This window comes from Ammodytes marinus, assembly GCF_949987685.1.
Source record: "Ammodytes marinus genome assembly, chromosome: 9".
NCBI lineage: Eukaryota > Metazoa > Chordata > Actinopteri > Uranoscopiformes > Ammodytidae > Ammodytes > Ammodytes marinus.
This window is the reverse complement of record NC_137213.1, coordinates 9764006-9785871: the sequence shown is the minus strand read 5'-3', so window position 1 is coordinate 9785871 and position 21866 is coordinate 9764006. Positions and strand designations below refer to the sequence as shown.

General features: G+C 40.8%; 1 protein-coding gene across 1 annotated transcript in view; it reads left to right on the top strand.

Moving 5' to 3' along the window:
- LOC307255070 (uncharacterized protein) overlaps nucleotides 1–20990 on the top strand; it is a gene marked incomplete at its 5' end in the record, with an annotated part of 73495 nt that extends 52505 nt beyond the window's left edge. Inside the window, 10 exons of the mRNA XM_080033674.1 lie at nucleotides 621–818; nucleotides 1658–1748; nucleotides 3941–4000; nucleotides 4908–5158; nucleotides 10887–10946; nucleotides 16248–16340; nucleotides 18170–18251; nucleotides 18762–18871; nucleotides 19152–19323; nucleotides 20902–20990. Of these exons, the coding sequence (XP_079889800.1) occupies nucleotides 621–818; nucleotides 1658–1748; nucleotides 3941–4000; nucleotides 4908–5158; nucleotides 10887–10946; nucleotides 16248–16340; nucleotides 18170–18251; nucleotides 18762–18871; nucleotides 19152–19323; nucleotides 20902–20906 (1122 nt within the window). The 3' untranslated portion in view covers nucleotides 20907–20990. The remainder of the gene's footprint in view (nucleotides 1–620; nucleotides 819–1657; nucleotides 1749–3940; nucleotides 4001–4907; nucleotides 5159–10886; nucleotides 10947–16247; nucleotides 16341–18169; nucleotides 18252–18761; nucleotides 18872–19151; nucleotides 19324–20901) is intronic.
- Nucleotides 20991–21866: the final 876 nt, after the last annotated feature.

Genomic DNA, 21866 nt, shown 5'->3' with positions numbered 1-21866 from the left:
ACACACACACACACACACACACACAGTGTCTCCGACCTGATTTCCATATCATATGCTACTTTCGGACTGCTGTTCACTTCATCAGATTTTATGCTTATGATTTCATGATTTGCTGCTCATGAACTCTCTTAAATGGATATAAAATAAAGGTGGAGTCATCACTTTTTGTCATAATCAGTGAATATCTCCTCATGATCCGTTATCTGTATGTACTGTATGTGCACTAAAAATTTTTTTGGGTGTTAATACACCGCCTAGGCTCTGTAAACTGGTATGCAAACAAAGGGGGCCCATCCTGACTAGCAACATGCCCGTTACAGAGCCTACTTTGTGTATTAACACAGGATCATGCGGAGTTATTCACTGATATGACAAAAAGTGATTTTGACAAGAAGCGTTCTCCAGAATGGCTGACTCCACCTTTCAATGTTGTTTTTAATGAATTCATTTTATGATGTTATATGGTTGCTTGCTCGGCTGCCATATCACGCTGCCATTGCAATCAGTGATTCCATCTATTTGTTTCTTTCTCTCTCGCTATCCGTCCTCCTTTTTCTTTTTCTCCTTCCCTCTTTTTTTACTACTGTTTTTGTGGCTGCCTTCAATTCCATTATCACCAGCCTGCCGTGGGTTCAACCAAACCAAACTCAGCCACATCCCGCCCATCCACCCTCCCCACCAATGGTGAGGCCACATCAGCCAAACGCCCCTCCCCCACCGCTGCCTCTGCCAATAAAAAAAGCCCTGCGCCCAAGGCAACCACACCCACTGCTGCCAAGCGGCCACCAATGGCAACTGCCTCCAGCAAGGCTGCCAAGGTCAGTAAACATGAGGGAGATATACTGTATTTGTGTTTTGCGATTGGATAAATGTACACTCTTTATTGTTTGACCTGTTTCAGTCTGTGTTCTTGTCTGTACTTGTGTTCTCGTGGACATGTGGAACATCATCAGTCACGTTCCAATTGGAAGTAGCAGGCAGTAGCTGCTTCCAAACACCCTGAAGTGTTCTGGTTTGATGAGAATAGTTTGGGAGCTGACATACATAAACTTGTGATAGATATTCCTGTTTGTTTCACAATATGCCTTCATGTTTTTTGGAGATGTGAGGAGCAGCTTACTGGTCTAGCTAGTCCTCCTCAAGGAGACAAGTCTCACATCAGCAGCCCTTTAGTAACTCACCAGTAGTGACGGATTCCTCCATAACATTTTAAACTTGCCAAGTATAAAGTCTCAAGGACATAAGTTGAAACATTGCAAAAGGCTTTTTTGTTCCCACTGATTTTGACTTTTGACCCACAATATATCTACATTTTCACATACATCTCTAGCCAACTGTCTCTAAAAGCTTTTCTACCTGCATAGTCTTCTGTCCGTCCTACTGTCTCAAATGTCTTCACTGTGGTGACTATTTCAATTTACTTTCATTTTCAAATCCGACTTTCTGTTTGTCACCAGTCTGCTCCTCACCTTCTTTCCTCGCTTTTCTTTCATTCTCTGCGTATGTTGCATGGTTGGCCTCTCATACCTCCGTAAAACAGGATAACAGCGACAGAACACACAAACCTACAGTGCGTGCAGCCATACACATGAACTGCCGTACTTGTCAAAAAATAATGCACACCCACAGCTTAACTCTCTCCTGTTGTCATTTTCAGACTCCAGAAAACGGCACCGCTGAGAAACGCCCACCTGTGCAAAAGGCCAATAAGAATGGCTCCCCTGCGACTGCTGCAAGTAAAACTGCTGGTATGTGGACACTGACTTACACAGACGGGCATCCGTGCTCTGCTTCGGCTAGTTCATGGTACCAGTGCAACATTACCTGAACTCGCCAGACCGAAAAATACTTACCAGAACAACATCAAGTTCATGAGCCCCCAATTTATGTTACACCTGGCTAGGGGAACATGGGCATACAGTACCATAAACGTTTTGAGGCTTTTTTTAAGAGATGAGGCTTGACAACCGAGAGATGCAGTCCACAAGTGTAGTTTGATTTTAGGGAGAGAAATGCCAAAATAACAAACAAAACCAGCTAACTTAACTGTTAGGCATTAAATAAACGGATTAAAAAACCAAATGTCTTCTCACCACTACACTGACAATAGCATGACCGCTATTTGTTGTACAGGATTTCAATGTACAACATTTACAAAACCAATCTGAAAAAACACTGACCACACTAATTAACTCCAATGCTAATTCTGCAATATTTACAAAAGAAATGTCCAAACTAAAACACACACGCAAGCACACTAAGCACAGGATGGCTGGCAGTAAGGAAGGAGATAGAGGAAGTTGTCACCAACAGACACCTGCAACTCATCACAGAAATAAACCCTGTGTTCCAAATAACATAGTCTTTCTTTTTTTACTAAACTACATACTAGAGTACAGAAAAGTTTAAGGGCCACAGTACAGAAAACAAAATCAGATAAGAATTTTTTTTCCCCTGATGTTGAGAAATCTCAAGAATAAAGACGAATACTCCAACATGCTATTGGAGTTAGTGGGGCATTTATGTATTTTCAGCATACTACAATTGGCGTGCATGTATTTTGACATCCTAAATCTTTTTCTGGCATACTAAATAGTATGAACGTATGGGTATTGGAATGCAGGGAAAGACTACAAAGGACAGCACCCCATTTGGAAAGGCAAACAGCACATAAAACACACCTAAATACCTTTATATACTAACTATGCTAAATACACATACAAATAGTCACTATGACCCGTGGTCATAACAAGCTGCAAAAATGACTCACGATGTAGAGTGGCCCCACTGCGGGCTACAGGCTAACTGGATTGATAGCCTATGTTACACTTTAGCAGACTAAAGAGCTGCCTATTGAAGATGCCAGACTGGTGTTTTTATCACACACAGTATCTCACCTCTTTAAGCGTAGGAGCTATGACTCAGTCTGAGCCACTTTGGTTGAAACTGACTCTGTGCTTCTTGTGCACTACAGCTCAGTACCCTCAGAGAACATGATTCATTGAGCCCTGTTCACAGCGATATGTCTACTGTTATGTACTGCAAGATGTACTATAGTTCATTTTAGTTGCATCAGTGAACTCCATTACTTTTGTGAATGTTGCCTCTATGGCAGCAGTTCAGTCACTTTCCATAAGGTTTCTGCCACATAGAATAGAATAGAACATCTTTATCGTCATTGTAACAAGTACAACGAAATTAAGTGCAGTCCTTGTTCAGTGCAACAAAAACATCACATTGAGGTAGTACGTATGAATGCATGAATAGATAAATAAAAACTAAATTAAATCTGATGGCAGCAATACAGATTTATCAACATGATGGACATGCTGTCACTCCTCCATAAACTGTGAAATGACTCACTGGGAGCCAATCATCAACTAGCAGCCAACTGTAGGAAATATTGACAATGGTGAGACTGTGTGGATGTCAGTCATAAACAGCAAATCATATTTTTCGTCTTGTTAAATATATTAGACGAAGAAAAATAGATGAAAAGCTGTTTTTACAATGTTAATTAAAAAAAATTAAGTTGGGTAAATATTTGCATTCATTACTTGGTCACATGGGGGGTTCACATAAACGCTACAAAAAGCGGACTAATATTGGTCTCCATGAAGTTACTGAATGTGCATTTATTCACCAGCTAGTGGCTAACTTTGTTTAGCATATAGTAAATGTGAGTACAGGGTAAATGTGCATAAGCTCTAAAAAACGTGGTTCATTGTTCATTTGAGAGACATTGATCAGTGAAGCTGTAGCATGTTGGTTGACAGCTAGCAAGGTGCCAAATCAACAAAAGTTTTCTAGCACTGTATTTCACACAGCAAAACAAACTCAATTCCTTATATGGTCAACACTTGTACACTGGTAAAGGCTGTCAATGTGATGTCCTGATCTAGTGTTTTAATGCTTGTGTGCTTTTGTTTCCTGCTTTTAGCGAACAAGAATGACAAGAGTGAGAACAAGACAGCAGAGGCCAAGAAACCCAAGCCTACAGGTAACTTAGAGATGGACAGTCAAGGAAAGCTCAGTTGTAGTACGTTTCAAAATTGTTCTCATGGAATTTTAAATGTCCCTAGAATGCAATTAAAGTTATGGATAGGATATTCATGGATTTAAAATCTAAAAAAAGGGCTACATTGTTTAAACTCACACTATACCTAAGTGGCATTAATGCACAAACAGAACCTATGACTTGTATGTTCACAATGGACAGGTCAGTTGACCAGCTCAAAATTGGGCCCACAGAACCAGGTTCACTAGAGTTTACAACAGATCTTTTGGCAGCAGCCATGTGATCACTGAAGTGCAAGCCGCAGACAGCCAACAAAAATGTCAGACAGTCACATTGTTAATTGTTCTGGGAATTCATCAGGTTGTCATAACTCCTTAAAACTGCACATTGAACGACAACAGATCAGACAGAAATTTGGCTTGATTATAAAAGTAGTCTGAGGCAAGCAATTTGGGGTAATGGCTTAATCCATACAGTGTCTGCCTAGGTTTATGAAAGAATAATGATCATATAAGGAGTGTCATTTTTACGGCCGAAATGTACAAAATATCATGCTTTTTACATTAAAAGTGCACCAAACATTTAAAATTTAGAAAGATTTGTTTGAATTTGCCTGCAGTTTATAAAACAGTTTTACACTACATGTCATTTTTAATATTGAATAATACTTCAATCATTTTCGAGGCAACTGGAACCAAACGTAAGACTAAAATGTGTTTGTAAAGAAAACTGTGGGCCCTGGTTCTGTTTACAACAGCAGTGAAACAGTTAATTTTCTGGTAGCTTCCTAACTTCAAACAGTGTTCCACTGATCCAATTTCCCTGTGAGGAAAGTTTGTTTATTCTTACATTTCTGTTTCTGTGTTTTTCTTTCTTCCTTTTTGTATAGCCCGTCCTCGCCCGGCCTCCACCTCCGCTCCTGCCGCTCCGGCCAGCAGCACTAACGGTGAGGCTAGCCACCGCCGCCGCGTCATCACCAAACCCCCCGTGCCCAAGCAGACCCCCATGGAGAAGAAGCCGGCCGTGCCCCGTGCTCCCAGGACCCCCCGGCCCCTCAACGCGCCCACACCCGACCTGAAGAACGTCCGCTCTAAGATCGGATCCATCGACAACATCAAGTACCAGCCGGGTGGTGGCAAGGTAGGACAGACAAACACACACACACACACACACACACACACACACACAGCACAGCACAGGGAATATTTAGCTGTCAAAACCCCTGAAATGCTGTAGAAATTATTACATTTTCATTTCAAAGGGGCTGTATTGGCATGAAACTTTCAATAACAACGTTGCCGAAGCATCATAATACAATGTTGTCAACACAGTGTTGAATGTCAACTGGTTTAGGGAAATATAAGCCTATATATGCATACTGTAAAAGTGGTGTTAGCCCGTTCTTAATTCTTGTGCTGCTGCGCTGCAAAGTAAATCCAATTATAATTTTGTAATCACAGCGTGATCATCTTAAAATTTAAATCCATCAATTATAACAGCAGTTGTGCTATATGATTGGCTGTAATGACAAATACATGAGTGATTACGGAGAGGGGTAGAGGTGACAGACAAGGGGAAAATTGAAGGAACAATCTTTATTTACCTGAACACATGTTTTAATTGTGTATTGAGTCGGTTTTATACAATCAAATGGGAAACATCATTACGAATGAAATCGGTGTAAGGCATTTTAGTGGTGTCTAATCGTCAGAATTATTGGTAGCTATTGACGGCTGGGATATTAAGTGTTAGTTAGCGAGAGTAAAGTGACTAGTGTAATGGAGGCTAGAATTTTAATCAACAGGATGGAAGCATTTTGAAGGTGTGTTGCCTTTCAGTGTTGTTTTCATGAAGAAGTGTGAGTTTATTTATTTTTTTAAATAGCGGAAAAACATATCCTTAAATCATTTTCACTATTTTTTCCTGTAACCCAAACAGCATGTTGTGCTCTGACAGACCCACTGGAGAGTAAACCGGCTATTATTTTCGTAATAAAAATCATTGTTGGTTGCAGGGAAGCGGATTTAATGAAGCGTTGTCACTTAATCCCCATAAAACTGGAACAACAATGGCCGCGTTTCCCAGATGCGTTAAGAGCCTCTTTGGAGATAAGTGCCTCTTTGGAGCGCTCAAAGAACGCTGTGAAAGAGGAATGCGATTCCCAGAGTTGTTCTTAGCGAAAGAAGCTCTTTCACTAAGACGGAAGTGTAAGATGAAGCTGACCCACTCTTACAACCTTCTTAGCAACCAAATCATCAGGGATCATGCCGCGTCAGGGAAATTTATTTCCTCCACTTTTCAAAATAATTAAACAATGCTCAATGCGGACCACTGGCGCAATAAACTAGACAAATAGTAGAAAAAAAAAATATTTTAATGAATTAGACGTTTACGTTTTCCACACACATGAGTTAATAGTACTACACATAAAAAAACATCAACAACCCTGTGGCATTTCACAGATATCAAGGAAACAGATTTAATTGAACTCAGCTGAACCTCATCCAGAGCGGCTCCACCTGCTATAAAGGCGTTGCCAAAGTCCGCGTGTGTGAGAAACCATGGCTGCAATACAACACATTCTCGCTGCGAACCAACAGCCTCGCCGTGCGCGAAGCCAGACGGTTTACATAAATGCATACGTGCGTCGGCACTTCTCCCCACTGGACGTGCTATCAGACCGGGCCGTCCAGGCAAAGTACTGACTTCCCCGTGCGGAGATCTCCTCCGCGGTAAACGACGGTGCCCGCTTGTTTCTTTTGCTGCCGGTTTCTTCCACTCTCACATGTGTGTGCCTATATCCACGGGGGTATGTATGCGCTAATGGGCTTGATTACTACTTGGATACACTTGTTGCCACATACACACAGACACATACACACCCGCACCCACACCCCCCTACACACACACGATACATGCGTAGCCTAATTCCACCTGTATGGGGGGGACCATGGGGCGCTGTGTGTGACTTATGCGCTGATAAAGAGGTGGGTGATCGATTTGCCTGGCATCGATTTATTCAGTTTCAGCACCATCGCGGTGGACAGCTCCCACTAACAGCGTCTTTCGATGCTTCTTCCGCTTCATCTTATGGTTCTCCAAAGAGGGCACTTAAGTAGGCATCTGGGAAACACCCGTATCTTAGCGCTCCTTCTTAGCCGAACCCTTCTTTCGAGCCTTCTTTGGTCCCAAAGAACGATCGAATCTGGGAAACGTGGCCAATGTCTGTGTGTCCAGTGCAGATAACTAAAAATGAAAAAAAAAAACTCTGCACGCTCTGCATGTCACAGAGTTTGCACTGAACAGACATTAAACTGTAGCATTCCCCATTCACCACTCGCTTCTTTTATTTTAATCATATTTATTTTCATTGGAAATCATCAACAACAACATCAAACAATACCACAATTGCCAACATGCAATCCATTTTTTTCCCCACACTTTTTACCCCAAATAGAACCACTGCTCACTTCTGTGCTGTGTGAGGCAGCACAGTAGGTTGCCGCTGTGGTGAGGAGTATAATAGGGGGTGAGTTTGAGATGGATGGAGACGATGGGAGGACATTTTAACAACAATGCATTTTGCAAAATAGCATTCGACCAACATCCAAGTGGTGAACACACAAGTCCTCAGCTCCTCATGTGACAAATCCATTGCAATCCCAAATAATTTATAATTGCATATATGGTGTACCTCACCTATGCACTGCAGAGTGCATAGGTGAGGTTATTGCCATTACATTCTAATTGAAAACGCCCCTACTGTCTGTCCCTATTCTAGCTTTCTTCACTCTACCTTTTAATCTCTCATAATGTTTCCCAGTGTCGATGTTCATTATTCATAGTTGCCTCACTAACACTGCCATGTGAATTTGGTTTCTCACCATCCTGAATGGTGCACCTGTCTGACAGTGTATCATAATCTGGAGGGGCAGCCCCTTCAATGATTGTGACAGTGTGTCTTTGGGAGAGGTCTAAGCTGTCGCTTTGAATCACAAACATCATCTGCTCTCTTTATGAAATTGCTCTTTGATTTATCGCGTGTGTCCGGGTTATCTTGTTTCTATTACTGCTCTGTTCCACTTCTTCAAGCCACAGTTTTATTTTTAGAATTGCATTTCTGCTTTCATGCTAACTAAATGCATATCAAACCATTACTGTATTACCTTAACAATATATTTTTTAAATTTGATTTAAGATATAAACTAATTTGCTTTCTCACCAAGAGTTAGATCAGAATAATGATAGCACTCCCGTGTGTATACGTTTTGAAGCTGAAGCTATGCTTAGCGTAGCATGAAGACAGTATTTTTTAGGTGTTTGAAGATGTTTTTTGAATGTTGGAGTGAGCATGGCTAGCTATTCCCTCCTGCCTGTATGTTTAGCTAAGCTAACCATTGCTTGGTTCTAGCCTTGTGTTCAGACATGAAACTCTTGGCACAAAAGTATATTCCAAATCTTGACACAATATATTCAACTTAATTATATATTAATTATATATATATTAAATATTATTATTTAAGCCACTATGTTCACCTTCTAGTAGTGCGCAAGCAATGTCCGAAAGCTCAGGTCGATCTGACTAACAGTGAGAGAGATATGCGAGTCACAGACAGACACACACACACACACACAGACGGACACACAGACAGACGTTTCTTGCTTTATAGATAGATTTGCCTATGAGGCTGAGACTGCTCTGTTGCAGTTTATTCTACTTTACTTTAATACGTTTAAGATCTTAAATGCTGTTTCATCTCAGTTACCTTAATATCTTTTTGATGCCATTAACCATCCTCTGGCTGGTGACAATACATAGAGCAGATGAACATGTTGCAGTAGCTGGCTGGCCAGACATGTTTTATTGCATTTCAGATTTTCCCCACCCAGTACAGAAGCCATCTCCCCCTCTGTCTATCCAGGGAAACAGCGCAGGCATGCTCCTTATTTGAGCGACACCCTGTTTCATATTCACAGTTATTTCTCGCTCAAAATGTTTCTGTTAAAGTGGCCTAAGCTCATATTTTCCTGTAAACATAATACACAACCAAAGAGTCTCCAGTCGTTAGCATCAAACTCTAGCTGTTGGGCACTGTTCTGCTCTTTCAGGCAGATTTTACATTGTTTGAATGGGGCAGGTCAATGTGTGCCACGTCGTCTCCCATTCCACTTCAAAGTAAAGCGCTTACTCTTACAGTCAGAGTGCAGCCACTTTTACCTCCCCAACCTGCATCAATATAAGGGCCCCTGGCTCATTCAGTCTCCAGTGATACATAAAACATATTGGTTTGTCTCTTACGTATTTTAATGTTTTCAATCCTACAGCGGCTTTTTCTCATCTAAAAACCCATTATTCTCTCTGGCTCTTGACACTAACGCAGAACAAACTGGATTTTATTGGTGCTGATCTACTGTCATGTTTTGAAACGTTCTTAAGTGCTCCATTTGAGTGATTGTCAATATCCATCTGATACAGTACATCTGATTTACAGTTACACATCTGTACACACACTTATTCATTGCCTTCACATTCAGTTGGCCCATAATGAAGTCATATTTCTAATTGATGCTTACCTACTCACACCTACATGCATGTATTAATAACTGTTCAAATAGCCTGTTTCTGATCATTGCTGTTATGTGCCATACATTCATATGCCTCCCTTTGAATTATGCAATGAACCATAAACTCACATTCAACCAACACCCCCTCCACTTAAAGGGGCAGTCGGCTATTCTGGCCAACACTTTGTTGAAATCATAGATAGTAAATAATATGGATGTAGCATCCGGGCTGACCTCAGTTATTCACACGGCATCCAATAATCCTGGTTTGTGCGCGTCGCCATCTTGTGAGATTTTTACTCCGCCTCACTCCTCTTGCCGAAAAGGGGAATCGACGTCACGTCGGGGGGAGGGAGATAGCTGATGTATACCTCCGGGGCAAAGTGAGGGCGGAGAGCTGTCACTCAAGAGATCGCGCCAATACATTTTAACCTCCAAAAGAATAAAAACTAGCGTGGGCCAAAAAAATTCACCCCCCTCAGTGTTGTCATGGAGATATGACCTAAACATACAGACTAAAATGGTTTTGTGGCCCAGGCTGTAAATAGGTTTAATAAGACTTTGAAAACGGCCTATCTAACAAGTGAGTCAAAGAAAAACTGCTCGTCTTGGCGCCACCCCCAGTGGCACTTTCTGGTTATTACAGTTGTAGGTCACTTCCTTATTGGATGCCGGTAAAAATTGCTGAGGTTGGGGCTTGGTTGAAATCAGTGAATATCTACTCAGCGTCCACTAGCTGTCCGCTAAAAATAAAATCTGGTGTTAATACGCAGCCTAGGCTCTGTAAACTGGTATGTAAACAAAGTGGCTCGGACCGACCCACCGTAGCTAGCAACAAAGCTATCGATATAGGCTGAGATTTATCGCTATAGTATGAATATACAGGAAGCATTTGTTTTTAGTAGTACTGTGGCAATTGTGACAATAAGCCTGTCAATATTTAAAAATAGGTTTGAAAGCCAAATACTTATAAAAGTAAAAAGCCGAGCAGTGGCTTAGCCTATATCGATAGCATTGATGCTAGCTACGGTGGCTCGGTCCAAGCCACTTTGTTAACATACCTATTTACAGAGCCTAGGCTGTGTATTAACAACATATTTCTTTTCAGCGTGCACACGGTACGGAAAGGTAGTAGGACGTGAGGAGATATTCACTGATTTAAAAAAAAAAGTGATTTCGCCAAGCATTCTCCAGAATCACTTAGTCCGCCTTTAATCAGTTTCCACATCCCTGCCCCTCCACCTGCTCTTCCGTCCTGTTGTGTTGTGTGGTTGGTTGAAGCTTGTATTGCTTGTCTCCCCAGGTCTCTTCCACTCCAAACAACAAGACATCAGACCCCTCCACCCCTGCTGCCAAGCCCAAAGTGAGTCCCTGCAATGTGCACACACACACACACACACACACACACACACACACACACACACACACACACACACACACACACACACATACCGACATACCGGTGCACCCTCCGAAACCTTCTCTTTGCATCCACCACATACACCACCCATCCTACCTCCACCCAGGACACACCACACCCTTGCAGTTAACACATATACAGTATACGTAAATATCAGCAATATATTTGTGTGGATGTAATTTCATGTAACCTGTGCAGTATTTCAAATATTTCTACGTTTCCCAAGAAATCCTTGAGTAAGTCACTTTAAAGGTGCAGTGTGTAGAATTTATTGGCATTTTTCAGAATAGACTTTGTAAAATGGAATATAATATAAGTATGTTTCAATTAGTGTATGATCGCCTGAACATTTTTATTTTTATTTTATTACCTTAGAATGAGCCTTTTATATCTACACAAGAGGCCGCAATGTTGCACCGCCACGTTTCTACAGTAGCACAGAACGGCCTTACATGTTTTTATAGTGGGTGTCCTGGGGAAATGCACCTGTTGGAAGACAAAGAAGAAGTGCTATATAATAAATTGATAAATACATCTTCACCTCATCACTTGATATTGTGGAAAGACTTGAGGCAGTGGTAGATGATGCCTTCGTTACTAACCAGCTTCTTGTTCTTGAAGGCCACTGTAGCTTTGGTAAACTCTCCGAAAAGGAGGGGTTTGTAAGGGAGCGTTGCAATCTAGAATCTCACCACTAGATTACGCTACAGTATATTACACACTGTACCTTTAACTGCATCATCATTCATTTCCTGACTGAGAGTTAGCCATAAGGTAGTTCTCCTGGACTACCTCTCACCCATGGAAAGCAACTATTAAAGAAACGTTTGTCTTGTAAATTATTACTCTTTATATGAAATAATTCTAAAACCATGGTTTAATATGTGAAGTGAAAAATTTAAAATCTTTGTGAGCGGCCAACAGGGCCAGGTAAAGAGGCACTAATGTGCATAGAGAGAACACTTTTATTGAGTCAATGAACAATTTTCATTGCAATGAATAGGTACTATCTTTGTGTGTGATATTGAGCTCCATGGACAAGAACACACACACTCACACTCACACACACACACACACACACACACACACACACACACACACACACACACTCACACTCACACACACACACACACACACACACACACACACACACACACACACACACACACACACACACACACACACACAGACACGTACGTCTTTTAACAAAGTACTGTGTGGCCACACAGTTTTTATTGCCTAATAAAAACAAGGCCGTTTGACTATTTTATTTAAAGTAAATGTAAATGTCAGTAAAGAGTTAATCAGCGTTCATTTAATGTGAAATAAGAAATCATAATTAGGTAAAAAAAAGTCTTATCATTTTTTCAACATTACTTTTCCCTTTTGGTATCATAGTCAGTGTGTACTTGGGAACACTTATCAAACTGAAAAATGAATACCACCGCCCTCACAAACCAAATATTAATAACAAAAAGAAGGAGGGAAAATAACGAGCAAAGACATTATAACAGCAGTTCTGTGAGTTCGCAACATGTGTTACCATGAGAAAAAACTTTAACTGGTTTGACCCAGCAGATTGCCAGGCCATTCAATCAAACATTAAGGACTTTTTGTTGATGGGAAACCAGTGAGCCAGTGTCTACCTCTGGATTTAAGTCTGTCCATAACATCTTATTTACAAGCACTGACCTTCATAAACAATTCACCACATCAACCTAACTACAAGCTTGTTATAGCTTGCTTATGTTGCTCCTTGTATAAAACTGAAATTGATTGAAGTGGAAGCCATAAGTTCCTATGTTCTCCTTGGCTTGATTAAACATTAATATGTTTACAGTATGTTTAGTGCAACTAAAGACCGGCACCACTGATGTCCCTGTTTAACTCACACATGTCTTTCTACATGCCCATCGCATCAGTATACAGTATGTGCTCTTATGCTCACCACTGCAAAGCCCCACAATCAAGTCATTTTTGCTGCCGTGCATCTTGACAATTTGAAACGTTGTGGTTTGCAATCTCACTGGACCCCTTGCTTATCTGTCAGTGCATCCATTGAGCCAAGCACTGCTTTTTTACTACTCCATTTTGAATATAAGCATATTGTAGAACATGAAAGCACAAGTACAATCAATAATACTATGCAAATGCCACTGTTGAAAGCTTTACCTGGTTTTTCTTCAATTAACAATAGCTGGTATAGCACCTGCAATGCGTCCAGTACATTGCATGATTGCTAGGATGACCATAGTGCATTATGTACACACCTCAGTGGTTGAAGACAGATTGCACACAGCTGCAGAAACAGATGAAGAAGTAGAATAGTGCCCAAGGGAGGCACAACAGGCCTCCAGGGAGAAAACTAACCCGTGAAATGACCGTGTGAAGTGTTCGGTTGGAAACACTCAGTCTTCTTGTGGTGGTACATGAACTATGGTCACCTTTCCCTGGTTTACTTTCACCTCGGGACACATTGTCAGTGTCATCCTGGTGTGTCGTTTTAGCTTACTATCATTACAATAATTCCCCATAGAAATGAAGGCGAGACACTGCAGGTGAATTGGGTGAACATTTGTAACTATATCAGATATCATCATGAAACTCGGCAGTTGTTTTACTAATTAAAACAACTATGTTTTTTTGTTTTATAATATTTTCAGCAATGTTTGAATAAATGTGCAAGTTTGGCAATATCTAGCTTGTTTGGTGTGAATATGCATCTTTCAAAACAAATTGATTTGTTTGAACATTTTTCAATTTGAAATATCAAAAACATACAATCTACAGGTCCAAAAAATACATTTTCAGTATGTTTTAAAAGACTAAATGTATCACAAATCATACCATTAACATGTGAACAAATACTTCTGTATTAACCTTCAGAGTCGTTCTAAGAATGGCTGTGGAAAGTGTAGTTGATAAAAGTGCTTTAGAAGTTGCGATTTTTTTTATAGGAAGAAAACTTAATGCTAAGATAATATCTGTTAAAGATGGTTGTATAGGAGAAATATACAGACGCAAACAGATGAGGTTTAAACAAATTTGCATAAATGATGTTTTTGCCTGCTGTGTCTCGCCTTAAGGAGACATAAAAAACCACGGCCTCACAGCTACTACAGGTCTACTCAATGAGAAGTGCCATTAGAAAGGGAAAATAGATAGGACAACCTCGAGTATGTTTACAGGCTACTGCTTTGTGTGTGTCTGTCTGTGTGTGTGTGTATTTGCTCCTGCATTAAGCGTGTGTGTGTGTGTGTGTGTGTGTGTGTGTGTGTGTGTGTGCTAACTGCTCAGTGAGTCATCCTTTGCTGGTGCCACCTGCGTCATCGCGCCATTTTCATCCTGGAGAGAGACAGAGGCGAATGGAGGAAGGCGTCTGCAGGTTTATTTAACAATCCGGCCACAGAGGCAATCAAACTGATATGACAATATATATATATATATGGGGACGAGGACAATCGACCAGTGCATTAAAAAAATATGAGCTGGCCTGATTTTAGCTATACATCAATTTGCTTAGTGACCAAGCAGTAAATGGAGCCATTAGGGGGTGGAGGATATGAGATTCAAATCATCCACAAATGCTCCATGCCGACCTTACATCGTACGTTATGTTGAGTGACACCAAATATTAGCAGGACATACTGTACGACCCAACTACTTGTGTTTATAGTATACACAAACTAAACTAATCAGATTGGAATTCTTCAGATTAAGGCGTTTAGATGTGCTGGTAGGTGGAACTTTTTTTCCGAGAGAGCCTCGCTAGCAGTTTTTTCCAGTCTAAAATGTATGCTAAGCTAACAAGGTAATGGATTACTGGCTCCTGCTCCACACATAATGGCCACACATGAGAGAGATATTGATCATCCTGTCTAGCAAATATAAAGGGTGACTTGTATTAAGATGAGTGTGGAGTGTCCTAGAGATGCTATGCTGCTATCTTCATATTTCCCAGTGTTCCATGTGTCCTGAAAATGGTTTTAACTCTTTTTGTTGGGATAAGATCTAATCCTTAAATATTTGAACATTAGATGTTATTATTTACTCCGTTTAATATCAAAAGGTCGGTCCATAAAGCGCATTAAAGCAAAAGAGGATTTGGTAAAAGAAGATGTTAGCCTATCTGTCGTCTGTTAGTTCAGTAGTATCCAGCCTCGGAACTTTGCAACAATAAACATCATGTTTTCACAAAAACTCGCCTCTAGATTTGGGCCTGAGAATTTACTAAACAGCGAATTCTTTTAAATCCTGCCTGTAGTCATCTCATTTGTACCCTTTGTACTAGTTGTATTTTCCCTGGCCCCTTTTAAACCCGAGAGGACTCTAGTTATTTATTCATTCACCCGTATATTTATGTTGTGGTTATGCCTTTGGCCTGCTTTTGGGGTCTCTTTTGACATCTTTTTAACATGAGCCTTGTTGCAAAAATTATTTACTTTGCTTGTAGACTAAATTGAATGTGGACATAGAGTGGGCTTTCAACACAACACATGCCACATGACTGATCTTGGTCATCATAACATTGACAGCCATCCTGACCTAGACAGAGATTGTAATAATAATCCACTAAAAAGGAACATCCTGTGTCCTCCACACACCTCTGTATTACTCACCTGCAGTCGCTTCTCTGCTTAAGAACGGCATGCGTTTTAACACAAAGTCACTGACTGTCACGTGAAGTCTCCCATTGCATGTGCTCTGTCTCTCCACTTCCAGTGTTTGTCCTATGTGCTCGATCAGTTCTGGATAAAGCTGCTTATGGAAGCGCTCTATTTTTATTCAGTCAGTATCCTCATCCTTTTGCTACTACTGCACACATTCCTTTAAAACTCATGTCCGATTACAGCCGCACCATCATTTTGATCCACCATGAATTGATTGCATAATATCTTAAAAAAACATGTATCCATCATCCAAACTAACTTCTCACATAATGCCAGACAATCGCTCCACTTATAGGAGGAATCATTTGATCTGAATGACATAATCTCTTCCATACTTACAGAGCGAAAGGCCACACTCTGTTTCCTGTTAACTCTCTATAAGCTGCCAGCTGATCTGCTCTTCTCTGCTGCTCTTGTCTGTCTGCTTGTCATTCCTTCCTTCCTTCCTTCCTTCCTTCCTTCCTTCCTTCCTTCCTTCCTTTTCCCCCTCTTTTTCTTTCTCCTTTCTTTTTCCCTCTCTACCTCCTCCTCACTCCCCCTTTGCTCGTCTGTGTGTCTGCCTGCTTGTCTTTAGGTTCAGATAGTGCACAAAAAGCTGGACTTCAGCCATGTCACGTCTCGCTGTGGCTCCAAGGACAATATCAAACATGTCCCTGGAGGTGGCAAAGTAAGTACTGCTGGAGCATGGAGGCAGACTCTGGGCAGGGTGGATGCATTTCTAATGTTGTGCTAATCTGATTCGGGGGCTGCCTCGCAAAATTTTTTATCAATTGGCAATCCTTTTCATCCAGGCCACAAAGCTATAGCCTTCATCACAAAGATACAGCACAGATACCTAACGTATAGGCTCAACCACGCTACCATCCTACACACTTGTTTAAGCATGAAAATGTAATATTAATACATATTGGAAATAAATAAAAATCCATATGACTTAATTCAGTATACTGTATCCATGAACCTTGTGTTATCCCTGGTCGTACATTTTCACACAGATTTAAGAAAATTAAATTTGAGTTTTCTCTACTGAAAATCCATCAGGGCTAGGCACAATTGGAGTTCAATTCAAAGTAGCTGATAATAAATGCTCCGTGATTAGCACATTCATTGCTCCCTCTGTTTGCATTTAAAATAAATGGGAAACTGACCACAGGTCCCTCTGCCCACCCTCCCAGATGTCATTGCCATTTGCTCCAAACACCAGCTGCACTATCATACACCATCACTGGGCTGCTCTCACAATCACCACCTCGCTGTCACAGTTCAATTAAACAAAACATGCAAAAAGTACAGGCTAAGGTCCAAGTAGTATCATCAAATACAGCCATGGGCTTGACCAATAACATCTATTATATCTGCTACTAATAAGGTTGGGGGTTGGACTATTTTTTTCTTTGGAGCCTGAAGTATGGCTTCTGAGTTACTTCACTAATTTTAACTGTAGTGATGACAACTCTGTCAGAATTAACACAAATCTTAATTATTGCCAAAGAAAAGTGTCATGCTACAATATGAAAAGTCACTTCTTCCATGGTTGGTCCCAACAATACTGTGATCATAATTCAAGATTTTGAATCCAATCTACTCTTCTTCCCTCTTTTTTTAACACAGGCTCTGTGTACTTTGTAATGTATTGTTCTACATGTAAATGTAAAACAATATTACATTGGCATGTTATATGTAAAACACACATGTAAAAAGTTGTTTCAAAGCATGTCCCACATAAAGTTATCAAATACAAACTAACACAATCCTACAAGGTATCAATCCCGCAGTATACAATACAAATCGTATAGGAATGTACTGAAGTAGGATAATTGACACATTTTAAAGCTGCTCCTATATTCAAATATTTTAAAGTATTTCTTGAAGTGGGGGTCAGTTTCATTTTAAGGTTCTTGTTATGAATAGATCTAATGGCTTGTCAGCTGATAAAATGATCAACACTGAGGCTCACAATGTTTATCCTCCTGTCTGTCGTCACATATGTCAATATGATTGATCTTATCGCACTCTGCCAGGCAGGTCACCGGGGATTCAAATCCATCAGTGCCAGCTGCCGACGCATTAATCAGGATTACACCTCGTGATCCTCAACACACACACACGCACACACTTGACAATTTAATAACTGCCTTCTCCCATCCTCCAATTATAGCCTGTTCCAGATTTATCGGCACAAACGGAGCAGGATTTATCAGCCAAACTAAACAAAAAGCCACCTTTAGTGACAATAAAACAGGTCACAGTAAAGAAATTAAGCATGAACAGGTAGGGCAGAATTTGCGATGTTGTAACCTTTCTCCCACACACTCCATTGTATTGTACAGAATGGCATCATTTCTATAAATGCACCAAGTGCGTGGTAATGGATGGCTGTAATTTTCTAAAGTGGATAGCGCCGAGAGCAGAAGTACAGATGCATTGTTTTGAATAGGGCGTCTTTATGGCTCAGTAGAAAGAAGAGGCTACATTATGATCTGTGCTCGTCCCCAGGTGATGATCCTGAATAAGAAGGTTGACCTGAGCAAAGTCACGTCCAAATGTGGATCCAAGGACAACATGAAATATAAGCCAGGTCGGTCTTACAACTTCTTTTCCTCTTCATTTTCCTCACTGTAAAAGGTCACATATTCTGCTCATGTCCAGGTTCCAAATTGTAATTGATGATTCTACTGGAAACTGTTTTTTATAGTGTAATGTTAAAAAAAATAATAATTATATTTCTCAGTGCTGCTCTGATTTCCCCTGAATCTCAGTTATATTCAGGGGTATGTGGGGGTGTGCTTATCACAGATGGAGTTGGTGCTAAGTTTGGTTGGTACTGAAGGGCATGGCTTCTCCTCTTATGATGTCATATGGGGAGAGAAATCTAACTGGGGGTTTTTGAGTACAGGTTTTCGGAAAGGTGGAGGTGGTGAAAAAGAGAGGCTTGTTTTTTTGTCATACTTTGAGAGTCAAACTGGGGACCCATATCATATCATATGTTGAAAAATAAACACCAAACATGAAAAAGTGCATTTTGTATAATGGGTTACTCTTTAAACTCTCTGCCTGTCTCCTACTAACATTGTCCCGTTTACCACAGGCGGAGGTGATGTGAAGATTGACTCCCATAAGCTTAACATTAAAGCCAAGTCCAAGATCGGATCCATGGACAACATCGGGGCAGGGAATGGACAGACCAATGGACATAAGGTCAGACTTTGACTCAGTCATTAACATTACAAGGTGATAGACTCTCTGTTTCTGCTGAATCATTTGTGATGTTACTAGCCAACACCACTAGATGGTGATGTAGCATGGGACTGTACTCTGTAAAAACCCTTTGTGTGTTCTGTGTGTGTGTGTGTGTTTATGTGCGTGTATGTGTGTGTGTGTGTGTGTGTGTTTGTGTGTGTTTGTGTGCGTGTGTGGTGTGTGTGTGTGTGTGTGTGCGTGTGTGTCTCTGCCCTTTCGTTTCTATATTTGGCCACAGGAGGAAAAGACATCTTCACCTCCAAGTGGACCAGCGGGCGTTGCTAAGGAGACAGCAGCAGCACCGGGAGTTGTTGCCAAGGAGAATGGGGTGAAGGAGGCCACGCCCACTCCATTCGGGGGAGACGGACTGAGAGAGCCCCTTAGCATAGACAAACGCATCACTGAGACAAGTGGGTGCAATGACACAGACATAAACATTATCAAAAGGCAAGCTTAGCTGGTGCTAGTGTTGTGTAAACTTCAGAGACAGAGACACTCTGATATAGTAGAAGATGTTCCAGTATCCTGTGCAGATATTTTCATATGTTACATATCACCCCATATATTAACATCCACATTCAATTCAAACAACCTTATTAATAATTCCACTAGGGGCAATTGGTAATGAGAAAGTTGTCGTATACTGTACACAGAACACGTCACAGAAACACACAAGAAAATCAAACTGATACGCCAAGGAGCTTAGATGTGGAATAAATCCATAAATAAATATATAATATATAGTTTTAATGAGAATATAAGCTATATGAAACCACACTTAGATAATATAGATATGTTAAATGATAACACAATAGAATAAACAATAGCCTATAAGATCCTAAGAAGAATTTCAAAGTTTGAGCTTTTAACCAAAGTTTAACATAGTCTATTAATGTAAAAAAAAAGAGAGACTACCATCCAACACTCTTTAGATACCCAAGTTTTGCTCTGGCTATGGCACAATGTACAATGCAGCATGTGTGGATAATATAAAACCCAAACTAGCCTGACGTGTCTAGTTACGGTTGCTAAGCTACGATTGCGGAATAGCTGCTCGGGGGTTTAGCCAATGGTCAATTACGGAGACAATTGACAATAGATGAGTATATATTGTGTGTGTGCGTGCATGCATATGTGTATGTGTGTGTGTGTGTGTGTGTGTGTATATACCTGCTCTCTTCTACGTGTCTGATGGAGCAGGGTGGAAAAAAATAGCAATCAATTTACTACTAAATGAAATTGTGTAGAGGCCTCCAGAGTAAAAACATTAGCCAGTCTCAGTGGATAGATTCATGTCTGGCACTGCAGCTGCCCTCCAGACTCCGTGAGTTCAGGAGGACAGCAGACTTCTGCCACCCGATGTGGTTGCCAAACTCGTGCTTAATTGATGGATCTCCTCAGTGCTAATGCAGTAAAATAAAATATAAAAACATTGGCCCATAATTTATGTGAACCTGCCTCCAGACAGTATAAGTCTAGTATTACCCTGGAGACCATGAGACACTGCAGGCAAACACATAGCTTTTTTTCTAGCACTGGTCAGATTTTTGTACATTTAAGTGTTTATTTTTACTACACTACACTTGTCTGTTTGCGTCTTTATAGTAGGCTTGACAACCGTCATTAAGAACCATTATCTCACAATATATATTTTTTTTCAATAATCTGAACATGCACATTAACTCATAATTAATATATATATATAATTAATTAAGTAATAATAATTAATTTGATATTGCCAAATTTGAATATTTATTCAAAAATGTCTGATAAAATTGTAATAAAAAAAGTGATTTCCACGTTAGTTATCAACTGGCAAAGTTTCATGATGATATGAGTAACACATTTGACCCTCTTCACCTGTGGTGTCTCTCCTTAAACTCTTGACATTTCAACCTTTCTCTGTATCACTTCCCTGTGCTTTTCTCCCCTTTTATGTCAGTGACTTTCTCTTTTCTTAATCCGGTTTTCCTCAACCCTTCCCACAGATTGAGTCCTGGTGACCTGTAGATTTTTTGGTGGGAAACGCATGGCGCTCGTAGACCTGCCAATCAACCGACCGACCGACCAAACCAACCAACCAACCACGGCGCAGTCACTTTCCTCTGGCCCCGCCTTTATCATCTCGCCCACCGCAGCACCAAACTGACCGATGGCCTCTCAGTGTGTTTCTCTGGGGTTCGGCCTGTCTGCCCGCCTGCCAGCTTCCTGCTACCGACCCTGACCTTTGACCTCTCAATGCCCTCGGCTTGACCTATTAGCCCTGCCTACCACGGAGCAGAGCACTCGCTGTTTGTCTGTGTTTCTCTGTGCGGGGTTTCTCACCAGCTTCTCCACCAATACATTTTCCCTTTGTGAGCACTGATTTAGAGGACTTATTAACCCAGGCAATAAATCCACCATAGTAGCCAATGCTGTATAGAAGTATACTCAACATACCCCGGTTTCTTCATAGAGTGTTCCCCACGTAGGAGTCTAATTACTGTTTTATGAACATTTGTTCTTATAGAGCAAACACCCTGCCTTTAGAACTCAGCTTCTAAGGCTTATATATGGTCCCTCTTACAGGCCTTCACAATTCAAAACCACTTTGATCTTCTCACCTTGTTATTAGTCCTATGCTAACGCTACTATATGCCCACCTTCACTCCAAGCCCCAGACCACAGTAACCAGTTGAGGGCCTGCTACCGGCCAGCGGCAGGGCAAATACTGTCAGGTCTGCTTTAAATCAACACATTCCAGCCGCACCGCCAGCCAGCAATTATTTCCACATCTACACTATCTATCTACAGCACTATATACATAATGTCTTATTATAGGTCAGTCTACTGCACACTCATCAAACAGAATCTCCCATTACTTCTCTTGGTATTATCACACTGGTTTGTCTATCCCTAAATGTATTACAGTGATGCCTCTTTATCTCTGGACTATTAAAGATATGATGCTCAC